General features: G+C 34.4%; 2 protein-coding genes and 1 long non-coding RNA gene across 8 annotated transcripts in view; 2 read left to right on the top strand and 1 right to left on the bottom strand.

Moving 5' to 3' along the window:
• Nucleotides 1-1,946: 1,946 nt before the first annotated feature.
• Nucleotides 1,947-19,423, top strand: paqr6 (progestin and adipoQ receptor family member VI). The gene is made up of 8 exons (XM_058746466.1): nt 1,947-2,218; nt 9,263-9,507; nt 10,396-10,523; nt 11,639-11,844; nt 15,374-15,500; nt 16,986-17,082; nt 17,192-17,336; nt 17,443-19,423. The coding sequence occupies exons 2-8, from the start codon at nt 9,457-9,459 to the stop codon at nt 17,688-17,690; spliced, it is 1,002 nt and encodes a 333-aa protein (XP_058602449.1). The 5' UTR covers nt 1,947-2,218; nt 9,263-9,456; the 3' UTR covers nt 17,691-19,423.
• Nucleotides 19,424-19,939: 516 nt separating this feature from the next.
• Nucleotides 19,940-22,308, top strand: LOC131521580 (uncharacterized). The gene is made up of 2 exons (XR_009266317.1): nt 19,940-20,611; nt 21,182-22,308. It is a non-coding gene; the product is annotated as an uncharacterized LOC131521580 (long non-coding RNA).
• Nucleotides 22,309-22,527: 219 nt separating this feature from the next.
• ntrk1 (neurotrophic tyrosine kinase, receptor, type 1) overlaps nt 22,528-26,195 on the bottom strand; it is a 30,999-nt gene continuing 27,331 nt past the window's right edge. For 5 of the 6 annotated variants that reach the window (XM_058746462.1, XM_058746464.1, XM_058746463.1 and 2 more), the window contains one exon: nt 22,528-24,537. In XM_058746462.1, coding sequence (XP_058602445.1) covers nt 24,352-24,537 — 186 coding nt within the window. In that variant the 3' untranslated portion in view covers nt 22,528-24,351. The remainder of the gene's footprint in view (nt 24,538-26,195) is intronic. The other variant, XR_009266314.1, reaches the window with a different exon arrangement.

The raw sequence follows: 26,195 nt of genomic DNA, 5'->3' as shown, positions 1-26,195 counted from the left end.
CATCAAACATTTACTGAAATAAAAGTAAAAAAAAAAAAACTTGCCAAAATTTCTCCTTTTTATTTCTCAGTTTAAGTATAACATTATAAAATAAAAATAAAAATTCATGAAAACTGTGTAGACATACTTAAAAAAACAAAAAACAAAGACAAAAATACAACAAAATGACTAAAACTTTAAAACTGAAATTCAATGAAAATGAAAATATAAAAGATGTAATTCAAAATCCAATAATAGTATATCAGTGATCCTAAAATAAAATTATATAGAAATTATTAGTATATATTATTTTCTAGCAATAAACATTAAGTACAATGTAAATTATGTAAACATAAAAATATTATGTAAAAAGCTACAATAAATTGCAATGAATTTGCAGGTCTAATTAACTAAATTAATCTGAATTAATTAGTCCTGCTTTATCAATCAGCAGATGCTAGTTCGTTTGGGACTAAATTTTTAGTTCCTACTATAAAAAACGTGTAATTTGTGATGGGATACTATAAAAATAACTAGCAGCAAATATGCCATACGAGGTCCTTCTCTTTCTTACGGGGTCTGTCTCTCAGTATCTAGTTGATGTAAGTAGGACTCTGTGTCCTCATTCAACTATATTCTGTGTCTCGTGCCCCAGCCGCACTGGGCCCTCTGCCGAGGTCTCATTGTGGCATTATGGCCTGTTCTCTGGCAAAGACCCCAGCGCCAGTGTCAAAGAATGCCCGGCTTTGCCCCACTTATAGGGGAGAATGATTTGCAGTCTGGTCCAATGACCAAATTTACCCTGGGGTTTCAGTGGAATGGAGGATGGGAAGATGATACCACAGCTGAAAACTGAACGGGGATGATCACATCAGAGTTTACAATCAACATACTTTACATGCTTGTGGAAAAATACATCTTAATTCATCAGAATCAATACAAATGGTCTATATAATATTTGTTTTCAGTTTATTATTTGTCTTTCACCTAATATATATATTTTAAATTATTATTATTATTAATAACAATAATATTTTATTAAATATAATAGTAATAATAATAATAATTTGGTTCATTTCTTGTACCTAAAGAACATGTCTTTTACCTTAAATATAATTTTAAAATACATTATTATTATTATTGCACCTAAACAAAATTTTAGTTTTATAGCTCATTTTCGAGAACATAAATATCAGGCTGTATGACTACAATAAATAATTTTATTTAGGCCTATCCCATCCCAAAGTATTTTAAATCCATTCACTGATCGTTTAATATTTGCATAATATAGTTATCGTTGTGTAATTGTTTTATTTTCCCTTTCTTTTCATCAATTGAATCTCTTTACCTTATTGTGTGTTATTAATTTTAATTTTAAAGTACTATATGTTTTGGGGGAAAATACAAATAATCGACAGTCATGCTAATAAATCTTCGCCTACGCCAGTAGTTGGCGATATATGAGCGCCTTTTATCTTATTATCGTTGATTCGTTTAAAAACAGCGAATCGTTCACGACGGTGAACGAAATGCTTTGTTTATTTAAAAACACCATCTTTATAATTATCATTAGGCTACTAATATATTAATGACAAGACTAACTAAATACGGTAATAGAAATGTTGAATGCCCGTAAAAAAAAAAAGAAAGAAAGAAATTTAATTAAAATAAATACGGTGCCTGCAATTTAGCGAATTTCTTTTAGCGGAAGAATAGCACTCAATGAAATACCCGAATAAAATATTATTTTAATGAAAAATTTATCTTTTACATTTTTCATGATAACATTTGCAAAAAAAAAAAAAAATCAATGAAGCACGCCTATTAGTTGAGTGTCTTTTCTATTATTTTTTTCTTCTTAGCACTTTTCGTTCTTCGAAACAGAACGAGAACGCGAAAAGCAGTTGAACGGGTTCCGTGGCTTTGTTCTCGCTGCTCTCCTGATTCTAAACACAGGGCTTCTTTCATGTCTCCATCCAATGAGAGAATGCTCGTGCGCGCCGCGGAGGGTGGGATTTCCACTGCTGTTTGTGTTGCTTTCCCAAGGAATGTGAGGGACACACAAAGCCCGAATGATTCTCGGGGCTGTCCACTAACTTTATAACCTAGTTCGGCCATGGAACTGTAGTTATTTCGCGCTTTTCCCCCGATAACTGTAACTCTTCGGATCCCAAACTGGCGACCTCACATCTCCAGCTGGCACGCGCAAATGATCTCATAGACCAGATCAAGCTCAAAGGTTTGGACCCTCGATTTTCTCTTGCTTTATGTTGTCATTTTAATCCGCAGTGTCAAAATTGTTGCTATGCATGGAACTTTTCCATGCATTTGCTGAATTGAACTTTCAAACGAGTTCTTCGAAAGTTATGTGAAGGAATATTTTGAAAATATATTTTCAATGAACATGACTTCATATTACAACGCAGAGGCAGTGAACTTCACCAAAACCTGAAATCTCACACAAACTCATTGCAAATGTCATTCTGGTGAAGAAAAAGTGGAAGCGTCATGTATCAACATCAGGGTGGTGGATCAGATGTTGTCGTGTTGAGTTTCAATGTTCAAGTTCAAGTTCTGGAGAATAGATAAATAGTGGTTTCTAAGTTTGATGAAATGAGTTGTGAGGTATTTTGTGAATTGTGCAAGTGTTGAGTTGACATTGAGCACCTCCCTATGGGTGAGAGTGTGTATATATATATATATATATATATATATATATATATAGCATGCATATGGTGGGAGAGTTATCTTTTGCAGAACTGCCTGTCTTTTCCTCGAACACACATGGAACATAGTCTATCCAGTAGCCTACATTAGTCCACGTGAACAGGCTTCTGTAAGTAATACAGGGCCTCTTCCAACCCCTCAGCACTGTAGAACTGACAGCACCAGCCTGTCTAGGTCTCTTTCTGTGCTGGACGCCCTCCTGAGCTCCACGTTTCCACCAGAAGATATGAAGAAAGTGACATGTATGTGCTGCTTTTGTACCGATTGTGTGGATTTTGTGTGTCTAGAACTTTATTAATGCAGCATTTTAGTCTTTTGGATGTAACAAAAAAGAGTTTGATCAATGGGTTTGTGTATTGATTACTTTTTTGACCTTTGTTCTTAATGCATTTATTGTTTTTAGATGGCAAGGACTGCTAAATATGGTGATCCCTTGTGAGGGACACCTCTCCTAAAATATAAGAGCGCCTATATATTCTCATGTTCTGTATGCAGTTCCATTTATACTGTTTGAGAAATAGTAAGCTTAAAGGGATAGATACCCAAACATGAAAATTATGGCATTATTTACTCATCCTCTTGTTGTTCCAAATCTGTATGAGTTTCTTTCTTCTGCTGAATACAAAAGAAGAAATTTGCTATAGTTGCTGGTATCCATTGACTTCCATAGTATGAACAAACAAATACTGTCAGTGGCTACCAGAAACTGTTTAGTTACCAACATTCAAAATGTCTTCAAAATTTTCGTTTTTGGGTAACTGTCTATCACTTTAAGCATGTTGTTACAAAGACAACATGCTGTTGGCCAAATTGAATAATTGGTTTATTGTCTTTGTGCTAATTGCAAAAGAAGTTAGTGAAGTTATGTGGAAAATAATTAGCTAGTTTGTCTTAAAGTCAGCATCATAACTTTGACATTATGGCAGTGACTTTTGCACGGCTTTGTTTGCTTCAAATCCAGAAAATGCATCCAAAAAGTTTATTTTCATTTAAAGTTTGGCTCCTAAAGCAGATTCTGTTACACGTGTTTCATATCTTCTGCTTCTTGTTTTAAACCCTGTGACTTATGGAAATACTCCCTTTTTTTCTTTTCACTGTTCCTGTACATTCAAGAAGGTTTAGCCTGCAAGAGCAGCACAGTCAGCATTTTCCAGGACAAACTTTTTTTCATTTTCATTCTCTCCTAATTCTGAAATATTGCTGAAATATTGCACAGTGCAAAGCATGTAATATTGCTTACGTTGTTGTCTACTGAGTGTGCATTCCTGTAGCTTTCAACCATATGTTTGATTCATATTTTCTTTTTTTCTTTGTTTTACTGTCTATTATCCTCACTGCTGCATTAGGAACTATTGCAATTCCTTTCATCAGTTGTATTTTTATTTTATTTCTTGGCAAAGAAAATGTTTACATTTTTAGAAGAAAACTTTTATTTCCTCTATGTTGCCACTATATTAAGGTGTTCTGGGTGCTTGTCAGAACATTGCTGTGCAGTTTCTTAGGTGTTCTGAGCTGTTGCTAGGCGTTTGCTTACTAGTCTCTATAAAAATGATTGTAATTTTAAAGATTAAAGACCTGTTAAATGGTTAACCAAGTTATAAGTTTATAAGGTTAAAAATTCCCTTACTATATATTATGAAAAACTTTAATAGATCTAACAAGACCGTTCATGTTTAATGTACAGTTTTGGTTTTAATTATGTTTCTTCCTATTGTTATCAGTTATGTAGATTTGGGTTTTATGTTACATCTTGTGGTGTAAAATTAATGTTTATTATTTTATTTTAGAGTCATGTGTGCCATGAATGTTTTTTCTATTTGTGTATATGGCACTGTGTGCTCCTTCTACATATGAGTATTTACCTATAAACTAATATTTAAGGTACAAAAATGGATTTTACTTTGGTTAAAGGGATATTTTTCACCCAAAAATGTAATCCACTTGTTCCAAACCTGAATTAGTTTCTTTTTTCTGCTGAACACAACAGAAGATATTTTGAAGAATATTGGTCACCAAAGAGCTGACGGTAGCCATTGACTTTCATAGTATTTTTATTTTTTTCTCCTCCATACTGTGATGTTTGACTGTCACCTGTTTGGTCACCAACATTCTTCAAAATAACTTATTTTGTGTTCAACAGGTGAAAGAAACTCATACAGGTTTGGAACATCTCATACAGGTTTTTAGGTAAACCGTCCCTTTAATGAAGTGCATGTCTTTTTACTGTACATTTAAGTTCAGTCCATTAAACTTATATTGTTGCTGCTGTATTTTTTACAATTTTACGGTGAAGTTCTGGCAACCACGTCTGTATTTTTTACTGTACATTTCACATTTTTACAATGTAAGTGTAATTCTATGGGATTTTCTTTAGCAGTGCTTTAGCAGACCGCACTAATCATTTGTTAGCTCTCCAGAAATCTACAGTTATAATGTATGCACGGTGCAGTTTGCTTGGTAGCATTAAAAGCTTTCTTTTCCAGGAAAAAGCCTCAGACAAAATTAAAATGTTACACAGAACTTCCAAAACAGGTTTCGATAGTTCTAACAGAAATGTTTTCCTGTGAAATCTATTTCTTGAAAAACGTAATGACCATTTAATATGCAAAGGCATTTAAAACCTAAACTGCTTGAATTTTTTTGTTCAGATTTAGTGGAAAATTCCTGTTCTCCCAGTATAGCCATTTGCATAATTGTTTGTCTTGTGCGTGTAGGTGGTACCCAGACAGCTTCATCCCATGATCGTGTATTAACATGACAGTGGAATGCTTAGATCCTGAGATAGTGTCCGTATGCATTCTGCAGATACATGTGTGCCCAACAGAATGTGCGCATACAGGCTACAAGCATATAGGCGCTCTATTGTCAACACGCAGTGATAAAGACATCCATTGAGGCAGATCTTGTGACACAATCACGAGTCAGAGAAAGAATGTCAGAATTACTGAAGAGGGTGAGATGTGGAACGAGAGACGCACAAGCAAGGTCGTTAAGCATCTGTCTTCGTCTGATTTGTTCTGGTTTGGATCATGCAATAGTTTGTGAGCAAACATGAAATCAAAATTAAACCTATTTATCTTTTTAATACACATTCCTGGTGTCAACAATTAATCAGTGCATGTTGTTCCAACTAAGTTTTTTTTTATTTTAATTTAATTCTAAATCGAATTATTTTTGATCAAATAATTGCAGCCTTGGTGAGCAAAAGAGATATCTTTCAAAAACAAAAATCTAACCAGTATGATCTAAAGATTTTAAACGGTGATGTGTTTGTGGGTTATATTGGTGCATATTATTGGAAAGTAGTAAATACTGTTCTTCCTAGTGTTCATTTAGTGAAAATTTTGGTTTGGTTTCGTTTTGGTCCACTAAGCCCTCTTCCAACCATCTGGCTTCATTCTTGTACATAATGTTGATTTTCACAATCCAATCAATTCCTGATGGATAAAATGTCCTGTTCTTTGTATATCCCATTTCATTCTGAAATGCATCAGAAAAGGAATTGAGTGACAATAACAACTCTGTCGTTGGTCTCAGTTGGTGGACACACACACGAGCTCATCTGCTCCTCTTGTTTTGTCTCAGATTGGTGTGTCATGGGATTTAGTTAGTCAGACTGTAATCCAAACATCTCCACCTATCAACAAGACACAAAAAACACATCCAGTTCAAATTTAGCAGAGGCAACTGGGATGCAAGCTGTTTGTTTCTGAATTACACGTTTCCCAAAGGGAATTATGGGAAGAACTTCATCCAGTGTCAGATGAATTGTTTATGTTTGACTTCCATAGAAACAGCTGATGGAGGAGACATTCCACAATCCGATAATCCATAAAATCAACACTGGCCCATGGAATAATGACAGCATATTCCATGAATGGATGTCCAGCCCTGCACGATCTGACCGGGGGGGATTTATCAGTTGTATTAGTTTATGTAAATGCATTTGTTGTAGTTGGATCCCGGACAGTTTCTGTGATGTGCTTTTAAAGGAATAGTTCATCTAGAAATGAAAATTGACATTGTTTAATCATCCAATGCTCCAAATGCCATGAAATTCATTTATCCGTAGAGTGCAAAAGGAAACGTTTAGCCGAATGTTCATGTTGCTCTCTTCCATAGAGTGAAAGCATATTAGTCCAGTGTTAGTATTATTCACTAAAATTATATATAATTTAAAAAAAAAAAAATTTGTTGGTTGAAATTAAGCTGAAATGAAATAAAATATTACCTGAGAAGTTCATCTTAAATTAAAAATTTGAAAGGTTGCCTTGGCGACTAACTGCAATAAATGACATATTAAAATTACAAAAACTAAAACTGAAATAAAAATATATTTAGCTTTAATTTATTATAAACAATTGACAATTACTACATAAAATTACTAAAACTTAAAATTTAAACGAATATAAAATTATTTAAATATTAAAACAGTATATTAGTATAATAGTAAAATAAAATATAAAAACTGTTAATAGTTTTCAAATATATTAATATGACACTGACATGCTGATTTTATTATACTTATTAATTTTTTTTGTTATTATTTTTAAATATTAAGAGCAGTATCATTTTATTTGTTTCACACGAGAATTTAAACGGTAGCAAAAAATATTAGTGAGACATTGAAATTTGAAATTGAAGTAGGTTGTTTCAAGGAATTAACATTCAACACTCACAAATGTCCATGCATAGTCTCTGTGTAAAAATGTTTCAGTCGTATAAAAGATTTTGATGAGCAGTATAGGCAATTATTGCTGTTTATCACAATTTATTTATATTTGTGCAAATTAATTCTTGTGTTCTTCTAGTGAAAAACATTGGCTGCTTATCAAAATGATGGTTTACTAATTTAAAAAAAAAAATGCCACTCTTTTAAGCCATCCAGAGCAAATAGCCCTATAATTACTGATACACGCTGCATTGTAAAGAGCTGAAAAATATTAAGAGAGAATGGGTTTAATCTCTTTATTCAAATCCACAGAGTAACTGCATACAGTAAGGAAGGGCTCTAATGTGGAGGTATTGGTCAAGCATTTCCATCTGCTTTGTTTAGACTGCTGTTTGTCTATGTGGAGAAAGCGTGCTCATTTTCATACAGCTCCGCGTGTAACAGTCAACTCTGTGCCCCTCACAAAGCACATTCTGTTCTAGTTTCAAAGAATCGGCCCCTGTGCAAAGCAAAGAACGGACCCCTTTAGTGAGGCAGGTACTTACAGCTAAACAGTTGAACTTCCAGAGAATGGTTGTATTGATTAGTGGTTGTGTGCAAAAATGTTTGCATGTAACAGTATCATGCAATGTCACCAACGTGCCAAGTAATGTTCCCTGCTATTGGTTGAAAGAGTCGAACGGGAGGCCCATACCGGGGTGTGTGATGATGAAATATCTGAGTCTGATTTGAGTATTAAAGCTTTAAAACATATGGCAGTTCTCAAATGCTCTCTCGTGTAAAATGGAAATAGTTTAATAGCATAAAGCCATATTTTTTTGTTTGTTTGTTTTTGTGGAACAGAATACAATGATAAAAACATCTAAACTGATTATGTATGTCATGCCATGGCATGTTCAGTGTCTAGTTTTCATCTCTGGAGTTATATTACATTTGGAATCAATTTTTGCATACAAAAGTCTTTCAAATCAGTCAAGAAGCTGTATATTGCATGTTTTTCTTTTGTCTCACTGGAAATGAAAGGTCAAGTGCATTGCATTGTGAGATACAGCATTCCACACTGCAAATGATGTCGGTCGTTCTGGGTATTCTGTGCATAAAGTTCACACTCTCTTAACTTTAAATTATAATGTAAATGATAATATCAAGGTTGAAAACAGTTGTTCTGACTTTTTTGTGGAAACTATGATTTTTTTTTTCAGGAATAAAAAGTACAGAATTGATTTAAAACCTTTTCTAACATGCAAATGTCTTTATTGTCACTTTTGATTAATTAATTCTTGCTGAATAAAAGTATTAATTTAAAACGAACAAAAACTGCGTCCCAAATGATGCACTGTACACTATGTACTTATGCACTATGTACTCAACTATGTCGTGTATGAATTTTATAAGTTTATTTGGTCATTAATAATCGAGTCTGATAGCCCCTCCCCCTTCGCAACGTAATTAAAGCTGCGACAGTCGAGTCCACGAAGTGTCCAACATTCCACACTTCCTTTTATTTTTGGTTATTTAAGTGCATCATCCAGGAATTTAAAGTGCACTTTTTCTTTTTGCAATTTTCAGTGTGAAGGCACTACTCGCACTATTCATACTACAAAACATCATAGAATAGTGCATAAGTACGCGATTTGAGACGCACCTAAACAAACAAATAAATCCTTCTATTTTACTATATTCTTCCTGTGTTATGTTTTCCATATTGTTGAGCCTGTGGAGTTTATAGTAATATTAATACATTTCAAGACATTTTTAGCACTGTGTTCCAAGTTCCCGATGTCAAATCTGGGACTTGAAGGAATAGCACTTATTCAAAGCTTAAGTGAGTTTTCAGTTCTTTTCACTGCATATGGGTCAAATCTTCATTGTGTCTCTCTGCAGTGTTTCCTGTGTGGCGGGGGGCTGGAGAGGGTCATGGTTGGGGCTGGGCTCAGTGTGTGAGGTGGGAGGCCAGGGAAGGGGGCCTGTCCCGGGGTCTGGAGTGTCCGCTGTGGTGCGTCCTGTGTCGAGGAGGCAAGGAGAGACTCAAGCAGGCCTGTCAGAGAGGGAGGGGAGTGCTGTGCCTGCCCGCAGACATGCTGAGCCTCAGACTTCCGCAGCTCTTTGACATCCACCAGGTGCCAAAGGTGAGGAAGGGAGTATCTGTTTGACATACAAAGAGAGAGTTTGTTGTTGCAGTTCGGTTCCCCTTTAAGGGAAATCCCTGGGAAATCCTGCATGTACTTAAAAGTTGCAGGCCAAATGAGCAGGACCAGACGGTGCAAGCCACAGATTTCAGTTCTGCTAAAATCTTTCTCAAAGAAATTCCAGCACAGTTTCAGTAAGATTACATCAGATGAATGACTCGCATTCAGAATATTAAAGCAATAGGTCACCTAAAAAATGTTGTTCTAAACCCTTTCTTTCTTTTGTGGAACAATAGAAGAATGTTTTAGTAGTAATAAATACTATAATAACATTTAAATAATATTAAAATAACACTGACCGTGACAAAATACAGATTTTATTAAAACTATATTTTAGGATACTATTTTATATCATTAGATTTGTTTCATGATTTCTGGAGTATTTGAAATAGTAGAAAGAAAAAATAGTTATGAATCATAATGAATCAACACTCTTCACCAAGGATAGGTGAATATTGTTGCTTATCACTATTTTTTTATATGAATTCTTTGTGTTCATTTATTTTGCATTGGCTGCACTGTCAACATGTATCACACATTTTGATTAGTGTGTATGACATACTGTAAGGGTGAGGTAATGACAAGATATGTTTAGTATGTCTTGCCTTGTCACAATTCTTTACAATGCTATGTATAATCAAGTTGGCCGTACAAGTCATCTTAACCTAAATGAAATTAAACTGACTTAAAAATTATTTTGATAAGGTAAATTAATGGAAAAACATATTTTGCCATATTTTGCCATTGATCGTGTTGGGGTTTTTTGGGGGGTTTTTTTACAGTGTAGATATTTGCATGTATTTTAGACGTCCGTGTGCATCTTTGCAGGTGTTTCGAGAGGACGGCATCATGTCCGGGTACCGTCATCCCAGGAGCTCAGCCCTGGACTGCATTCTCAGCAGTTTTCAAATGACCAACGAGACGGTCAATATCTGGACCCACTTCCTGCCGACCTGGTAAAGCGCCTAGTTGAACATGTGATTGCTTTTTAGTGCCAGAACTAGTAGGTTGTCAGCTTTGAAGCTTTGGTTGAGCTGCTTCATTATGCAATCAGGATCGAGCTTATGAGCAGACACTTTTATGCAATATCGGATTTTACAAGCGCTAAACACTTTACTTGAAAAGTATTTTCACAGTATATTTGTGTTATGTCAGTGCAGGGTAGTATAACCTAATCTTGTTTTGTTGTATTTCACATTATTGTTATTAACAAAAATACTTTATCTATTAAATAACATTGTAGTAATAATCAGGTTAATCAAATTCTTTCCAAAATTAATCATACTTAAGTAATCAGTAATGGTACTGACTATTTTCTTATTTATTCATTTGTTGAATAGAAACCAGATTATTATAATCATAATGCATGATAAATGCGACATCAAAAAAAAACATCACATGATTAAAAAAACAAACTATTCATCTATTTATATAATATAATACAAAATTCTATATATAATATAAAAATGTATGTAAAAGTTATTAAAGTTATATTTAAAGTACATGAATATATGTATAATACACTTAATATGCATAATAAATAAAAACTATTCAAAAATCTTTAATGCTCACCAAGGCTGAATTCATTTGATCAAAAATGCAGTAAATACTGTGAAATATTATGAATTTAAAATAACTAATTGAACTAATTACTAATAAAATAATTTATTCCTGTGATGCAAAGCTGAATTTTCAGCATCATTACTCCAGTCTTCAGTGTCACATGATCCTTCAGAAATCATTTGCTGATTTGCTGCTCAAGAAACATTTATCGTTATTATCATTATCAGTGATGTTGAAAACAGTTCAGCTGCGTTAAATATGTTTGTAGAATTTTTTTCTCAGGTTTTTATGATGAATGGAAAGTTTAAAAGAACTGCATTTATTTGAAATATAAATATTTTTTGTAACATTATAAACGTCTTTACTGACACTTTTGATCAATTTAATGCTAAATAAAACTGCTAATTTCTTTGAATGGTAGTAAAGTCGGTTATTCAGAGTCGTGCACTATATCTTCTTCACACAAGACATAAATTCCCCATGTATGACCTGAGCTGTGCTGTTCTAGGTACTTCCTGTGGCGGTTCAGCATGCTGTGCTCCTCTCTGGACTTCCTGATGGACAGCTACACCTGGCCGCTGCTCGTCTACATGCTTCTGATCTGCCTGTACCCCTTCACCTCCAGCTGCGCTCACGTCTTCAGCACCATGTCGGCCGAGGCTCGTCACATCTGCTACTTCTTCGACTACGGCGCGCTCAGCCTCTACAGTCTCGGTACGCTGTGGCTCTCATGGGCGATTCTGTCCTGTTTGTTCGGAGTGAACTCTATTAGCTGGTAGATAAGCACATTATTATCATTACACTGACACAATGGCCATTCTTATCAAATATTTCCTATTTAAACATCAGTGGCGTGCAGGTTTAGTCATGCATAGCTAAAGTTTTGACTAAAAACCTCACCTATGGTTCACACTGCAGCTTATTTTAGTCAAGAAAGAGAGCAGTAGACTTTAAAGCCTCCTACCATACTTTTTGTGACATATCTTCAACAAAAATGATAAAAGAGACCTGATTTAACACACAGAAAAAACATTTTAATGCTGCTCTAGATGATCTTATGAAAAAGTAACCCATTTTGCCTGACTTTACACTACTAAGTGATTTCGAAATATACAAAAGTCAACTACTACTTAGAATGATTTGATGCCATTAACCTGGCCAAATTATCAAATTCATCAATTAGTACTTCATCAAAAGCATGATTTCAACCACATATTAGAAGAAAACCTAAACCTTAAAAAGAAAATTAGAAATTTTGCCTTGTCAATTAACTGAAATATGTTAAAATTGAAGCACAAAAATGATTGAAAATTAAACAAAAAAAAAAAAATATATATATATTATAATATATATATATTAAAAACAAAAATATAAAACATGCAAAAGGACTAAAACTTAAACTAAAATGAAAATGTAAAATATAAAATTCAAGATATTAATAAATACTGTAATGTCCCTTAGAAATAAAAACAAATATTTTTATATACTATAATATTATTTACTAATGCTTTGACTTGGCTTTTGTTTACTTATTTTCATTTTAATTGAAGTAGTTTTGCAGCATGCTTTTGCCGTTTATATTCTCTTTTTTAATATTTCTATTTAGTTTAAATTTGTTTTAGTTTTAGTTATTTTGGTGCTTTGACTTTCAAGTGTTTTCTTCTAATATTCATTTTATTGTATTTTATTAAAATCACTAAAATCAGTTGGCATTCATGCACCTCAAACAAAACAGCAAGTATAGTGCTGGCAACACCAAGGTCATGGGGTTTGTTTTCCAGAGAATGCATGAACTGATAAAATGTACAGTATGTCTTGAATGCACTCTAAGTTGCTTTGTATAAAACACAAAATGCAAATGCGTGAATGTAAATGAATATGACATTGTGAGATGAATGTGCCAGAGTGGCTGCTTGTCATCCACGGTCCTTGACAGAATATAGAAACCCCTGAACTAGACACAATTCTGATGTAAATCTGATGAGATGTCGGAGAATTTCGCAATGGCCAGCAGTAGAAATGAATGTGTCTTGGACGGGTTGATGTGAGGTTATGGAAAGCATGAGCTTCGGAGGAAATGAGCCATCTAACACACTGCTGGCATTTTATTGTATGACTTCAAAGGAAAGAAAGCAAACGCTCTGGCTCCAGAGAAAACCTTTAAAGTCTGCATTGATAAAGAGTGAAGGCTGAAGAACTGCACGTATTGTTCGAGCCACTTATGAAGAGAAATATAAGCGCAATTTAAATATGAGCGAAACACTTTACCTTACATTGAGTGCGTGATTTAATGCACCTTTCAAACTTTAAAGACTAATTTTCTTGATAAAAGAATGATTATTCTTCTAAGTGGAAACTGATTTAAACTTATATTTGAAAAGTACTCCTATTTCTGCAGTATTTCCATTCATTTGACTTCGGTCAGTCTCTGTGCTGGATGATGGTACGGTCATCTGTTCAATATCCTGTGTTTGGAGCAGTGAGTTTTTCTTGTAAGCTCCCGTAGTCTAATAAAAATATTATTCTTTCATATGTGGAATCCATCTCCGGTCATGTTTTCCAGTTGTGGTAAAGAAAGGCTTCTCTTGCTGCCTTTGAGAAAAGCAGAATAGCTGTATATGTCCACAGCAGTGAATGTGAGTGTGTGTTTGGATATGGCACAATAGCCAAGCATCACAAAAGACGAAATTCAATATAACATGGTATTTTATACAGTAACCCCCAAAAATGTTATTTTTGTGCTGAGTATGCCGTATACCTACTATTTCTCTTAAAACTTTATGTAAAAATTACACTGTATGCAACATTATTGCACAGTTCTTTCTTTGAAATAATGGTTTATTTGCATTTCAAGTTTGTGTAAACATTATTTCTGGGGGAAAAATCACATATGTACAGTATGCATACTACATACTGCAGAAATAATTCAAGTGTTTTAGTAATAAGCCATTTCAGTACATACACTAAGATCAGTTGGTTCAATATTATTGCAAAAATTCTGAGAAATATGCAAGCATCGCTATTTTTCTTAAAACTGTATGTAAAAATTACACTGTATGCAACGAAATAATGGTTAATTTGCATTTTTATGTAAATGTGTGTGTAAACTTCATCCAGTTAGGATATTTTTTGTGAAATATTCACAGTATAAATGATAAAAGAGATCTGATTTAACACACAGAGCAATATAGATGAAAATTATATTAGATATTATATTAGATGAAAAACCTAAACTTGAAAAATAAAAAATATTACTAACTGAAATATGTTTAAGCTTAAGGACTAAAATGATTCAAACTAAAGCTACATAGAAATATAAAAAATGAAAATGACAAAAGCACATTTAAAATGAAAATGAAAACAAAAATACAAAAATTAATTCAAGATATATATAGATACTATAATGGTATTTAAATAATACTTAATACTGGAACCATTTTATTTATTAGGATTTATTGTCCCTTTTAAATAAATAGCATTATTTTTTTATTACTATTTTGAATTGGCTTTTATTTTTATATTTTCAGTTTTAATTTTTTTCATTTTACTGCATTACAATGTTTTCTTGGAAATAATGGTTAATTTGCATTTAAAGTTTGTGAAACATTTGTTAAGACAATTCATCCAGTTATTTCTTCTATTTACTACATACTGCAGAAATAATAAGTGTTTTAGTAATAAGCCGTTTCAATACATGCACTGAAATCAGTTGGTTCAATATTATTGCAAAAATTCGGAGAAATATGCAAGCATCACGCCACTTTTGTGTGATATTTTATTAAATAACACAAAAACATTTTGTCATGTTTTGACCGTTGGAATTTGGAATCTCAATTTTAGAGATTAGATCTCAGTTTGTTAACAAACCTTCTTTATTTATACTAGATACATAGTTCCCTAACAAGGAATGTGCTTTATGCAGTTTCGAAAACATCAAACTCCAAATCAAATCCAAACGAAAGCCTCCGTTATTCTGCAATGTGACATTTTCAGAATAAATGATAAAAGAGGCCTGATTTAACACGCAAAGAGCTGTCTGTAATATGTGCTTAGACATTTTAATGCTCTAGAAGATTTTATGAAAAAATTTCACCCTCAAACAGAACTCTCTTGCAAAGATTTGATGCCACTAAGCTGGCAAACTTAAATTCAGGAATTAGGTCTTCATCAAAAGCATAAAACTCTTTAACCTTCAATGCTCTGCCCTGTTTCAGTGTTTTAAAAATGCCATACTCTTTTCCAGGCTGCGCCATCACATACGGCTCTTATGCGATGCCCGACTACTGGATAAACAGTTGGCTTCATCAGCATTTCGTGACCATCGGCGTCGGCAACTCGCTCTTTTGCACCAGCATGTCCTGCTACTCCAGGTGAGAGTGGATTCAGAGGCTAATTAAGACTCATTTACTAAGTCTCCGATTACAGGAGCTAATGCAGATGTCATTTCAAAGCCAGACTCTCATAACAGAAAGTTCATTATATAACTTGAGTCCTTCTCACACACAGACCTTTGTTTGTTTTGCCCTTATTGCACAAAAGGTTTCAGTCATTTTAATAAATAAATTATTTACAAAAGTGCTTAACTGGTTGTTGAATTCTGTGAATTGATTAGTTTCGCTTAAGCAGGCAGGACTATTGTGGATGTATATTATTAAACTTTAGCGCATAACTTGTCTTGCTCTGATGCCTCAAATCATGCAGTGTTGTTTAGAAGAGGTGTGCGATTTACTTACTCGAAACAATCAGATTTGTGTGTGGAGGATGAAGGAATGGGCAAAACAGTATCTCATGGATATACAATGAAGGGAGCTATATTTACAGACAGAATATCATAGAGACGTTTGGACTTGGACCATTATCCATCCACCTAGCAACCATCTACAATAATCTAGCAACCACATAAAACCACTATGGAAGCTGCTCACGATACACTTTGTGTATTGAAGTACTTTTGTGTGATTAACCACCACACATTTTCTAAAAATAAATAAATAATAATGTAAATATTATTATTTAATATTTCTATTATTAAAATATTTGTTATTTTTGCATGAACAAGCACCACTCACATTTTCTTCATAAAGTAAAAAAAAAAAAAAAAAAAAAAAAAACTGTGTAAATATTGTTATTTAATATTTCTAAAAACATTTATGAACAGAAACCTTTAACCAACAATAAATAACCGATTTTCTAATATATCCAGAAATTCAATTAAAACAGTTGGTTCAGTGTCATTGCAAGAAGTGTCAAGCGTCACTTGATCGCAGATGTCACTTTTGTATGATATTGTGTTAAATATATAAAGAGAGAATATCATAGAGATGTGGACTTGGGCTCTTTTGGCTTGCACCATTAAGCAACCGCACCTAGCAACCATCAACTGTAACCTAACAACCACCTACAATATGTTAGTATTATGGTTGAAACTTTTGCATGACTCAGCACTGTTGACGTTTTCTTAAAATAATAACTGTGTAAATATGATTGTTTAATGTTTCCATTATGTTAATATAATACAATGATTATATTTATTTGATATATTTTTAATTATAATTCAGTATCATTTAAAAATAATTCACTGTTTCACATATATTATATTATTTTATATATATGTTTAATTTTTAACTGGAAACATAACGCATTTATACATTTATTCATACATTTTCCTGTGTTTTACTAGTTTGCAGTATGGTAAGATGCTATTTTGAACATATCTAAAAATATTCATTTTTTAACATTTAGTGATTTTATTATTAATATTATTTAATATTATTTATTTAAAAAATGTATTTTAATGCATGTTTTATATCTATAACAAATATATTTTAAGTGAGTTTTCCTGTCTTTTGTAACAGGTTTGTAGAGTTGCAGTTCCCACACAAAAGTAAAATCTTGCGAACGGCCGCATTTGTCGCCCCCTTCCTCTTTGATAGCTTCCCACTGTTCTACCGTGTAAGTACGGTCACACTTCACTGCACATGCAAATTAGCCAGTTGTATATGCGCATTGTGTACACTGCAGATATGAATGTGCTCTTCTCTTTCCACATGTGTGTCTGTAGCTGCTGTCGTGCTGTTGGGGGAGCTGTAGTCCCAGTGAAGCTCTGGCCAGCCACTCTTACCATCTGTTCTTTGCGTTCCTCACATGCTTCCTGTTTGCGTCTCACCTCCCCGAGAGACTGGCTCCTGGACGCTTCGACTACATCGGTAGCTCATTTTATTGATTTTACAGTCACCTTTGTTTAGTTTTCAATGGTTCACACCGGTGTCACATGGTTCTTTTGACCACTTTTTCCACTCGCTCTCCTCCAAGGTCACAGTCATCAGCTCTTTCACGTATGTGCGGTGGTGGGCACCCATTTCCAGATGGAGGCAGTGTTGACAGACATGGCGTCTCGCAAAGATTGGCTGACGTCGCACTCCTCTTTACCTTCGTTTCCGGGCACCATGGGGGTTCTCGTACTGGGCGTCCTGCTCAACCTGGGCATCATCGGCATTTTTAGCGCCGGTTTACCACAAACACCTCGCCAAAGCACTTCGGCCCACCTTCATCAGGAGTAACGAGCTTTCTTGACCACTCCACACCTCGCTGTGCACCTTTCTGGACGATTTTACTCGATTGCGCACTTATACAGTCACTTTCACTGATATATAAGCCTTGATACTTTTGTACTAAGAAGCTAAACCCTATGCTATTCGAGATTGTTTATTCTAGTGTCTTTTATACTCACGGTTTATTATCTCAGCCGAAAACCCTAATGATAATCGCGACCTTTCAGGAGTCATTTGATTTTATTTTTCAGTCATCGATATGAAAGGTCCAGGGGTGAATGACGCTCATATTGATTTTTGCAGGTTATATTCTAACATAGTTTTGGGGTTTTTTATAAACATAATATGATGTTTGTGTTACTAAATATTAATGTTGTGTGACATTAACTGGAAAATGATTACGTAGAATTAATCAGGGATTTTATATTTGCATTAATATCATCATGAGTAACATCATTAATATGATTAATCTGATTTTATGATGTGTTGCAAATCACAGTATACAAAAATGATGGCGGGTATCATATATAAAACGACTTGCAGGTTTAAATACTTGTATTTGTAATGTCCCTTTTTATCATAATTTGGATTTAATGGAACGCCTTTGAATAATCTCACAGGTTCAGTAACTAAAATATTTCCGTTTTTACTTTAGCTCGTCTAAACATCATTCTCCTACTAAACTGCATCTCATGGGAATATGGGGCTGCACTGGAGTCCTTCACTCTCGTTTTGAGTTATGTGTCCTTCTCAGCATCGGGTCACATATCTGTGGTATTGTTTTGTTCATTGCAGGTTTATGGCATACAATACACTGTTTATGTTGGTACACAAGGTTTTTATATTTAATTGCATTTTGTCAATGCACTTGTGGATCCAGTGCAAACTCGAAATAGGTTTTTTGTTCATGTAATTAGTTACATTCTGTTCTTAAACCAGAAATCAAATCTGATCATTGCGTATGGCTAAGCTGTTAACCTCTGTTTCTCATTTTGTCCTTTTTTTTGTATTTGTTTGGTCTGACCTAGCGCTCCAGGACAGGTACGTCGGCTTGTAATTCAGTGCAATTAACGCTGCGTAAAGGCAGTAGTTTCACGGAACCTTTTCTAAAAAGCTCCAAAGGTCGGTCTCTTGGTGGTAATGATATTTTAATTGGTGTAAATGAAAGGGATCTTGGGTTAAAAAGGAAAAGTAGGTGCTTCAGTGGTTAGTGGCGGAAAGATTCTGCATTTCTCTAAATGCCTATTTGTAGTACGATAGCAGAAATTCTCGCTCACTGTTTGGTGCAAGTAGATGTGTGTTTTTCCAGCTCCAGCTCTGATGGAGTCTGTTCTTCTGCTCAAAGAGGTTTAGATGTGAACGTGACTGGTCACAATAGTATTTTGTGCACTAGATTTAAATGAAACGTAAAAGGTTTTGGATTCCCAATCCCTGCGTGTTTGTTGGCCCAAATGAATGTATTGCAGTTTTGAAAACTGTTTTAAAGCACGATTTAATGTTACAAAGTAGCATTTAAAATTACCAAGGAAATTAAAATTATAAAATTTTTGTTTTTAAATGTTCCAGAAATGTTGTTGTTGTTTTTTTGTTTTTACTGTAATGCTTCCCTTTAAATCTGAGAATTGAAATATGCAATCATTATCGCAATGCCTTTTATTTGCCATTTTCAATTTTGAAATATTTTTGTAACAAATGTGAAAAATATGTAAGTGCCTAGAATTAAACTGACTGATTGTTCACTACAGTGTTTGTCCAGCTGTTGTGGTATCATTGAATACAGAGCAATTACGCAAATAGCATTATTGGCTTAACACAGAAGTGTATGAGCCAATTCTGTTCCTGTAATTCTGTTGTGTAACAAATGTTTTTAATTAGTAAGAGTATTTGTTTGCAATATGCTGAAGATTTGAGGCATCATATTGACCTCCTTTGGGATTGGGATCGATCCAGATAGAGTTCAGTACAGGTACAGGCTAAATATGTACATCAAGTCTTTATTACCTCATATTAATAATTTAATTATAAATTAATACATTTATTTAATAATTAGATGAAATAAAACAATTAGATATTTGTACTTTAAAGTGTTCACTTGGAAAGTCGTGGACGTGAATGTAAAGTTCTATAATCAATATAAAGGTTTATAGATATGTTCAGGTCTAAGAAGTATCTGCTAGACACTTGTTTATATATATATTGTGTGTGTGTGTGTATATAACTATTATAATTTATTTTATACCACTTATGACCAATGAAATATGATGAAACTTGACAGTTCCGGTTCTGGATGCTGATTGGTCAAAAAAAAAACGAATCGTATGACCTCAGAAAAATTAATATTACATAGATAATTTTTTTTTTTTTTTTTTCTGTCCTGTATGAAGCTCGATAAGCACCACTGTCCATATATGTTTTACGGAAACTATTTGTATCATCATTCCTCCTTTTATGTCCAACTGAAAACAACGATAGATTATTTCCATACGACATGAGGGTGAGTAACTAATGACTATCCCTTTAATTGTGCATCACTAGTCATTTTAGCGTCTGAGGCAGGAATACACCGAGTGCCTGGAAAAGAGGGTGAAATGGAATAGTGGTCCAGACATAAATGACCCGTGAGAATTGAGTTTAGGCACCGCAGAGCCAGCGATACCATTACCCAGAATGCATTACAGTCCTCTGGAGTCTCTGTGCTGAGATTTCAGGCAAAATAAATGTGTGGAAGCGATAGCAAGGCCTCCTTAATTCAGATACATACTGTGTGTGTGATAAGTGTTTGGCGTCCTTATAAGCACCCAGATGTTTTTGAGCACAGCGTCGTGAATAGCTAATTTGTTGTTGAAGATTCACAGTTGCCACATTTCTAATTTACAGACTGAGACTGTGAAACAATGGGCTTTTTCAGGCAGCTGTACAGCATGTTCATGGTATGTATCTATGTTGTAATCTGAGGTTTCAACTTCACCTCCATCTGTCACTTTCTACCAGCATCTCTTCTGTCCATCTGTTGATGGTTTCTGTAAAGATCCTCTTCATCTATCATCACCCCTGTCCAGTTATCTGTACTCTCAACTGTATTTTTTTTTTAAAGTTTATTTTACACTTAAAAGACATTTACATTTTACATATTTGTACAATTAAAGGGCTAGTTCACCCTAAAATGAAAATTCTGTCACCATTTACTCATTTCATGTCATTCCAAGCCTGTATGACATTATTTCTTCTGCAGAACACAAAGGAAGATATTTTGAAGAATGTTGGTAACCAAACAGTTTCGAGCCCCAGTGACTTCCATAATATAGACAGAAAATACTACGGAAGTCAGTGGGACCTGAAACTGTTTTTAATTTAAATTTGTATACAAAGGATGATTGGTGACCATAATAGTGCAGAATATTAAATATATTGTTCATTTTACATCATAACACTACTTGCATTTAAAATTTCCAAAAAATACTCTGTTTATTTACAGGCCTAAATGACATTTTGAATTTCAGATTTTCAATGTGGTCTCAAAAGTTCTGGACATCACCCCACTGTATGTATATTTAGTTTTATATAAAAACAATAGCTGTCTATGGTATGTATGTTGACTGAAATGAGGCTGATATTCTTTACACATTCATTTCTAAATTTGCACAGTTATCCATAGAGCACAATATATGAAAATCATGCAACAATAATGTGAGATTACCAATATTATGACATACAAAAGCTGCCAATAAAAAGAAAATCAAGTTTAATACGGCTATTGTACATTGCCCATCAACAAAATAGAAAACAAAGTCTATCCAAATTGTTACAAATTTATACAATGAAACAAATGATAAGTTTGCAGTCAGATGCCAAAACTCTGTGAGAGTTATTGGTTCATTTATGTTGTAATGGAAATTATTATCTTCAGTTTCATCCTTTAAAATGTACTGTTATGTCTTCTAGCTGTAAACCATTTGTTTAATAACATTAGGAGGCATAGAAGACTTGTATTTGTGAAATAATATTTCATCTTTGAAACACTAGGTAAGATTACAATTAAAAAAATAATACTAAAAATAGAAAATCAATCAAGGCAAAATAATGCAGTTCAGTAACTAGATTATGTACAAGAGGCACAACCAGTACATAAAAGTGATGCACCCATTATTAAAATTATAAAATGGTAAACAGTGACCACTGCAGCTTAACATGCTGTATGATAAATTCATATTTGATTGATTGATCTCTGCCCTTACACCAGTATCATGCTGGATTTCTGGCTGTGTTCGGAATTGCATACTAGCGTACTACAGCGTGTGGCTCTGTAGTGATTAGTCACATGGCATTTATGGCTTGAAATACAATAAGGCCATAACTGAGAGCCCATGAGCAAAGATGGTGTCATGCATGTTGTGTACTTCCAGGGCTGTGTGCGCCTGCTGAGCCATTGAGATGATTGAGAAATGCTCATTGAAAGCAGGTATTCTTATAGAATTCATTGCAATGGACATTTTAGCACAAAATTAGATTAAAAATAGTAACTTTTTTAAATTAAGGCAAGGCACTACAGGTAAAATGTGTTTCATTCAACGGTCAATTATGAGATTTTGGGCTATTTTGCTTCCAAAACATCCAAAATGCACATAATTACTACACTTTAATTAATTTATTTATTTTTTTCCCCTAAATGAGTTTTTCTGGCATACACCAGACTATCCAGTTTTATTATTTTAAATGTTATGAAGGTTTTTAGAGAGTGGTTTGTTCTTGTAACATTTCATAGGATGTCACCATACTGTATATAACATCTTATTCCTAAAAATATGATTTTTTTTTTTCTGTTTATAGTACTTTCTCATTTATGGAGTGATAAAATAGGATAAATGTTTGGTATAAATCTTAAGAATTTTAAACTTGGCTTTATCCAATGTTCACATTTCTGTTTAGCAAAGCATAATATTTCATAAAACTTGTTGTACAAAGCATTTGTCTTAATGCGATGGGATTAATTAACTGGGAAAAGCATGGTGATTTGTTCAGTTTTATACTCAATTATTCACCTGTAGTGTCTTGCCTTAAACGTGCCACACCAACTGCTTGAAAAGTTTTCCGTTCCATACTTCATACGGTTACAAATAAATAATGGTATACAGTAGGTTAGTACTTTATTCCGTACACAGCCCATGTGTTTCCACTGCTGTTGTTGCTGCTGACCTTGTTGATGCTTTTGATATAGAAAATAAAGCAGAACTCGGAGCCATAACAGGATGTTGCTGTTCAACATAGAGAGATGTACAATACATGCATGTGTCGATCACGCATAACAGACTGATGTAGTATATTCATAATCGCAAGACACAGAAAAGGAATGCGGTCAGATTGGCACAATGTGTAAATCACAGCAACTTAAAGAGTCTTTGTTTGGGGGGCACATGATGGTTAAAGGTGAAGTATGTAATAAATGTGACATTAGAGAACCAAATGCTAAATTAAGCTGTATTACAGAAACTTCCTATTCCTTTGATTCTTGTTTTAAGATTTGAATTCCTAAGTGAAATTAAGTGAGGAAAGTCTTGAATTCAGTATTTCTTGGCATTAAATGTTGCATGAACTGCAAGAAAGAAAAAAAAAGATGTTCTTCCTGAGTATTTTAATCTTGTTTTCCATGAAAATATCTGAATATTCTTAAAACAAGATACATTTACTTGAGATGCAAAATGAAGGTATGAAGTCTGGCTTTGTGAGAAATTTTTATGCTTAAAGCAGGAAAAAATATCTAACAATGGGGTATAATGTTTTTTTCTTTGAATTAAGATTATTTTTCTGAGGCCACTGGTAGATATTTGTTTTTGTTTCGATCATAAATTCACTTCATTTTTATACAATTTCTCAGACACAAGATTTCTTTTGTCATTTTGCATATCAAGTAAATGCATCTTATTGATTTATGAATCTTTTAGACATTTGCACTGGGTAAGACAAAAATACTTTTTTTGTAGTGTGATCAGTAGGTAGTCTAAAATAGTTCCTAAAAAGCTTTAATTTTACCTTCATAAATACTGCAAAAACCCTGTAAACAGATAAAATAGGATTATGAGTTTGGATGATTCTGTAATACAAGCCCAGGTTTCCACTCTCCTCATTGGTCAAACAAACAGAAAGTCCCACCCCCAAACCCATGCCATTGGTTGAGGCTGTTGCTATGTCAGGCTGGGTGGGATGCTCTAACAAACAGAGCCACAGTTTTTACATTTATTAAGAAAATCAGCCTACAATGTCTGCATATTAGACTGGATTGAGAAAAATTACACACTTCACCTTTAATGACCTTTAATTATAAGACCATGACATCAGTATCCTCATATAGAAAATCAAGTGTCTCTTCAGGGTGAGTCATGACGATCCATGAGCAATTTCCACTAATGCATATTCAGAGTATCCACTGTCCATTTACTCAGTCCATTTCTCTTATTTTTTATTTGTATTATTATTTTTTTTAATTTAACCACATGGACACAATCTTACACCTCCAGTGGATTAAAACATACACAACAAACACCGGAAACGTTCATACTGCACATCTGAGACAGTTTGTGAATTGTGTCCATCCAAAACCCACCACTGATTTTCCTCCTCAAGCAGCCTGCGTCCAGAAGTATGTCTTTTCCATGCAGGTCCGATCAGGGTGCTGTTACTCCAGGATGTCCAGATAGACAGGCGGGTTCTTGACGAGGGCCACGAGGCGGTTGTAGATGTCCTTGATGACGAGCCTCTGCTGCGGTTCTCTCTGCCAGCAGCCCTGCATGAGGAGATGTACTTCCTTTGGGCAGGTGCGTGGCCGTTCAAGCTCTCGCCCCTGTGTGATACACTCAATGGCCTGGAAAGAGGGTAAATATTTCATATTTAAAGACAGACAAGTGGAAAAAGATGGAAGTAGTAGTAGTGCTACTTTAATCTGCTACTTCAAACTATTATTTTATATAAAAATCTGTATGCCATTAATGTAATAATGCCATAATGTGACCCCATTTAAATAATTGAAATGTTTGTGTGTATGTGTGTATATATATATATATATATATATATATATATATATATGTGTGTGTGTGTGTGTGTGTGTGTGTGTGTGTGTGTGTGTGTGTGTGTGTGTGTGTATACACACACACTACCCCATATTACTAACTGAAATGTAGAATTATTACAGTTGATAATTATAAATGTCAATTATTTTATTATTATTAATTATGTAACTATATACAGGTGCATCTCAATAAATTAGAATGTTGTGGAAAATTTCATTTATTTCAGTAATTCAACTCAAATTGTGAAACTCGTGTATTAAATAAATTCAATGCACACAGACTGAAGTAGTTTAAGTCTTTGGTTCTTTTAATTGTGATGATTTTGGCTCACATTTAACAAAAACCCACCAATTCACTATCTCAACAAGTTAGAATACTTCATAAGACCAATAAAAATAAAATTATTATTTTTTAGTGAATTGTTGGCCTTCTGGAAAGTATGTTCATTTATGTATGTGTATTCAATACTTGGAAGGGGCTCCTTTTGCTTTAATTACTGCCTCAATTCGGCGCGGCATGGAGGTGATCAGTTTGTGGCACTGCTGAGGTGGTATGGAAGCCCAGGTTTCTTTGACAGTGGCCTTCAGCTCATCTGCATTTTTTGGTCTCTTGTTTCTCATTTTCCTCTTGACAATACTCCATAGATTATCTCTGGGGTTCAGGTCTGGTGAGTTTGCTGGCCAGTCAAGCACACTAACACCATGGTCATTTAACCAACTTTTGGTGCTTTTGGCAGTGTGGGCAGGTGCCAAATCCTGCTGGAAAATGAAATCATCATCTTTAAAAAGCTGGTCAGCAGAAGGAAGCATGAAGCGCTCCAAAATTTCTTGGTAAACGGATGCAGTGACTTTGGTTTTCAAAAAACACAATGGACCAACACCAGCAGATGACATTGCACCCCAAATCATCACAGACTGTGGAAACTTAACACTGGACTTCAAGCAACTTGGGCTATGAGCTTCTCCACCCTTCCTCCAGACTCTAGGACCTTGGTTTCCAAATGAAATACAAAACTTGCTCTCATCTGAAAAGAGGACTTTGGACCACTGGGCAACAGTCCAGTTCTTCTTCTCCTTAGCCCAGGTAAGACGCCTCTGACGTTGTCTGTGGTTCAGGAGTGGCTTAAAAAGAGGAATACGACAACTGTAGCCAAATTCCTCGACACGTCTGTGTGTGGTGGCTCTTGATGCCTTGGCCCCAGCCTCAGTCCATTCCTTGTGAAGTTCACCCAAATTCTTGAATCGATTTTGCTTGACAATCCTCATAAGGCTGCGGTTCTCTCGGTTGGTTGTGCATCTTTTTCTTCCACACTTTTTCCTTCCACTCAACTTTCTGTTAACATGCTTGGATACAGCACTCTGTGAACAGCCAGCTTCTTTGGCAATGAATGTTTGTGGCTTACCCTCCTTGTGAAGGGTGTCAATGATTGTCTTCTGGACAACTGTCAGATCAG

The sequence above is a fragment of the Onychostoma macrolepis genome, chromosome 16, assembly GCF_012432095.1.
Source record: "Onychostoma macrolepis isolate SWU-2019 chromosome 16, ASM1243209v1, whole genome shotgun sequence".
NCBI lineage: Eukaryota > Metazoa > Chordata > Actinopteri > Cypriniformes > Cyprinidae > Onychostoma > Onychostoma macrolepis.
This window is presented reverse-complemented; position numbering and strand designations above follow the sequence as displayed.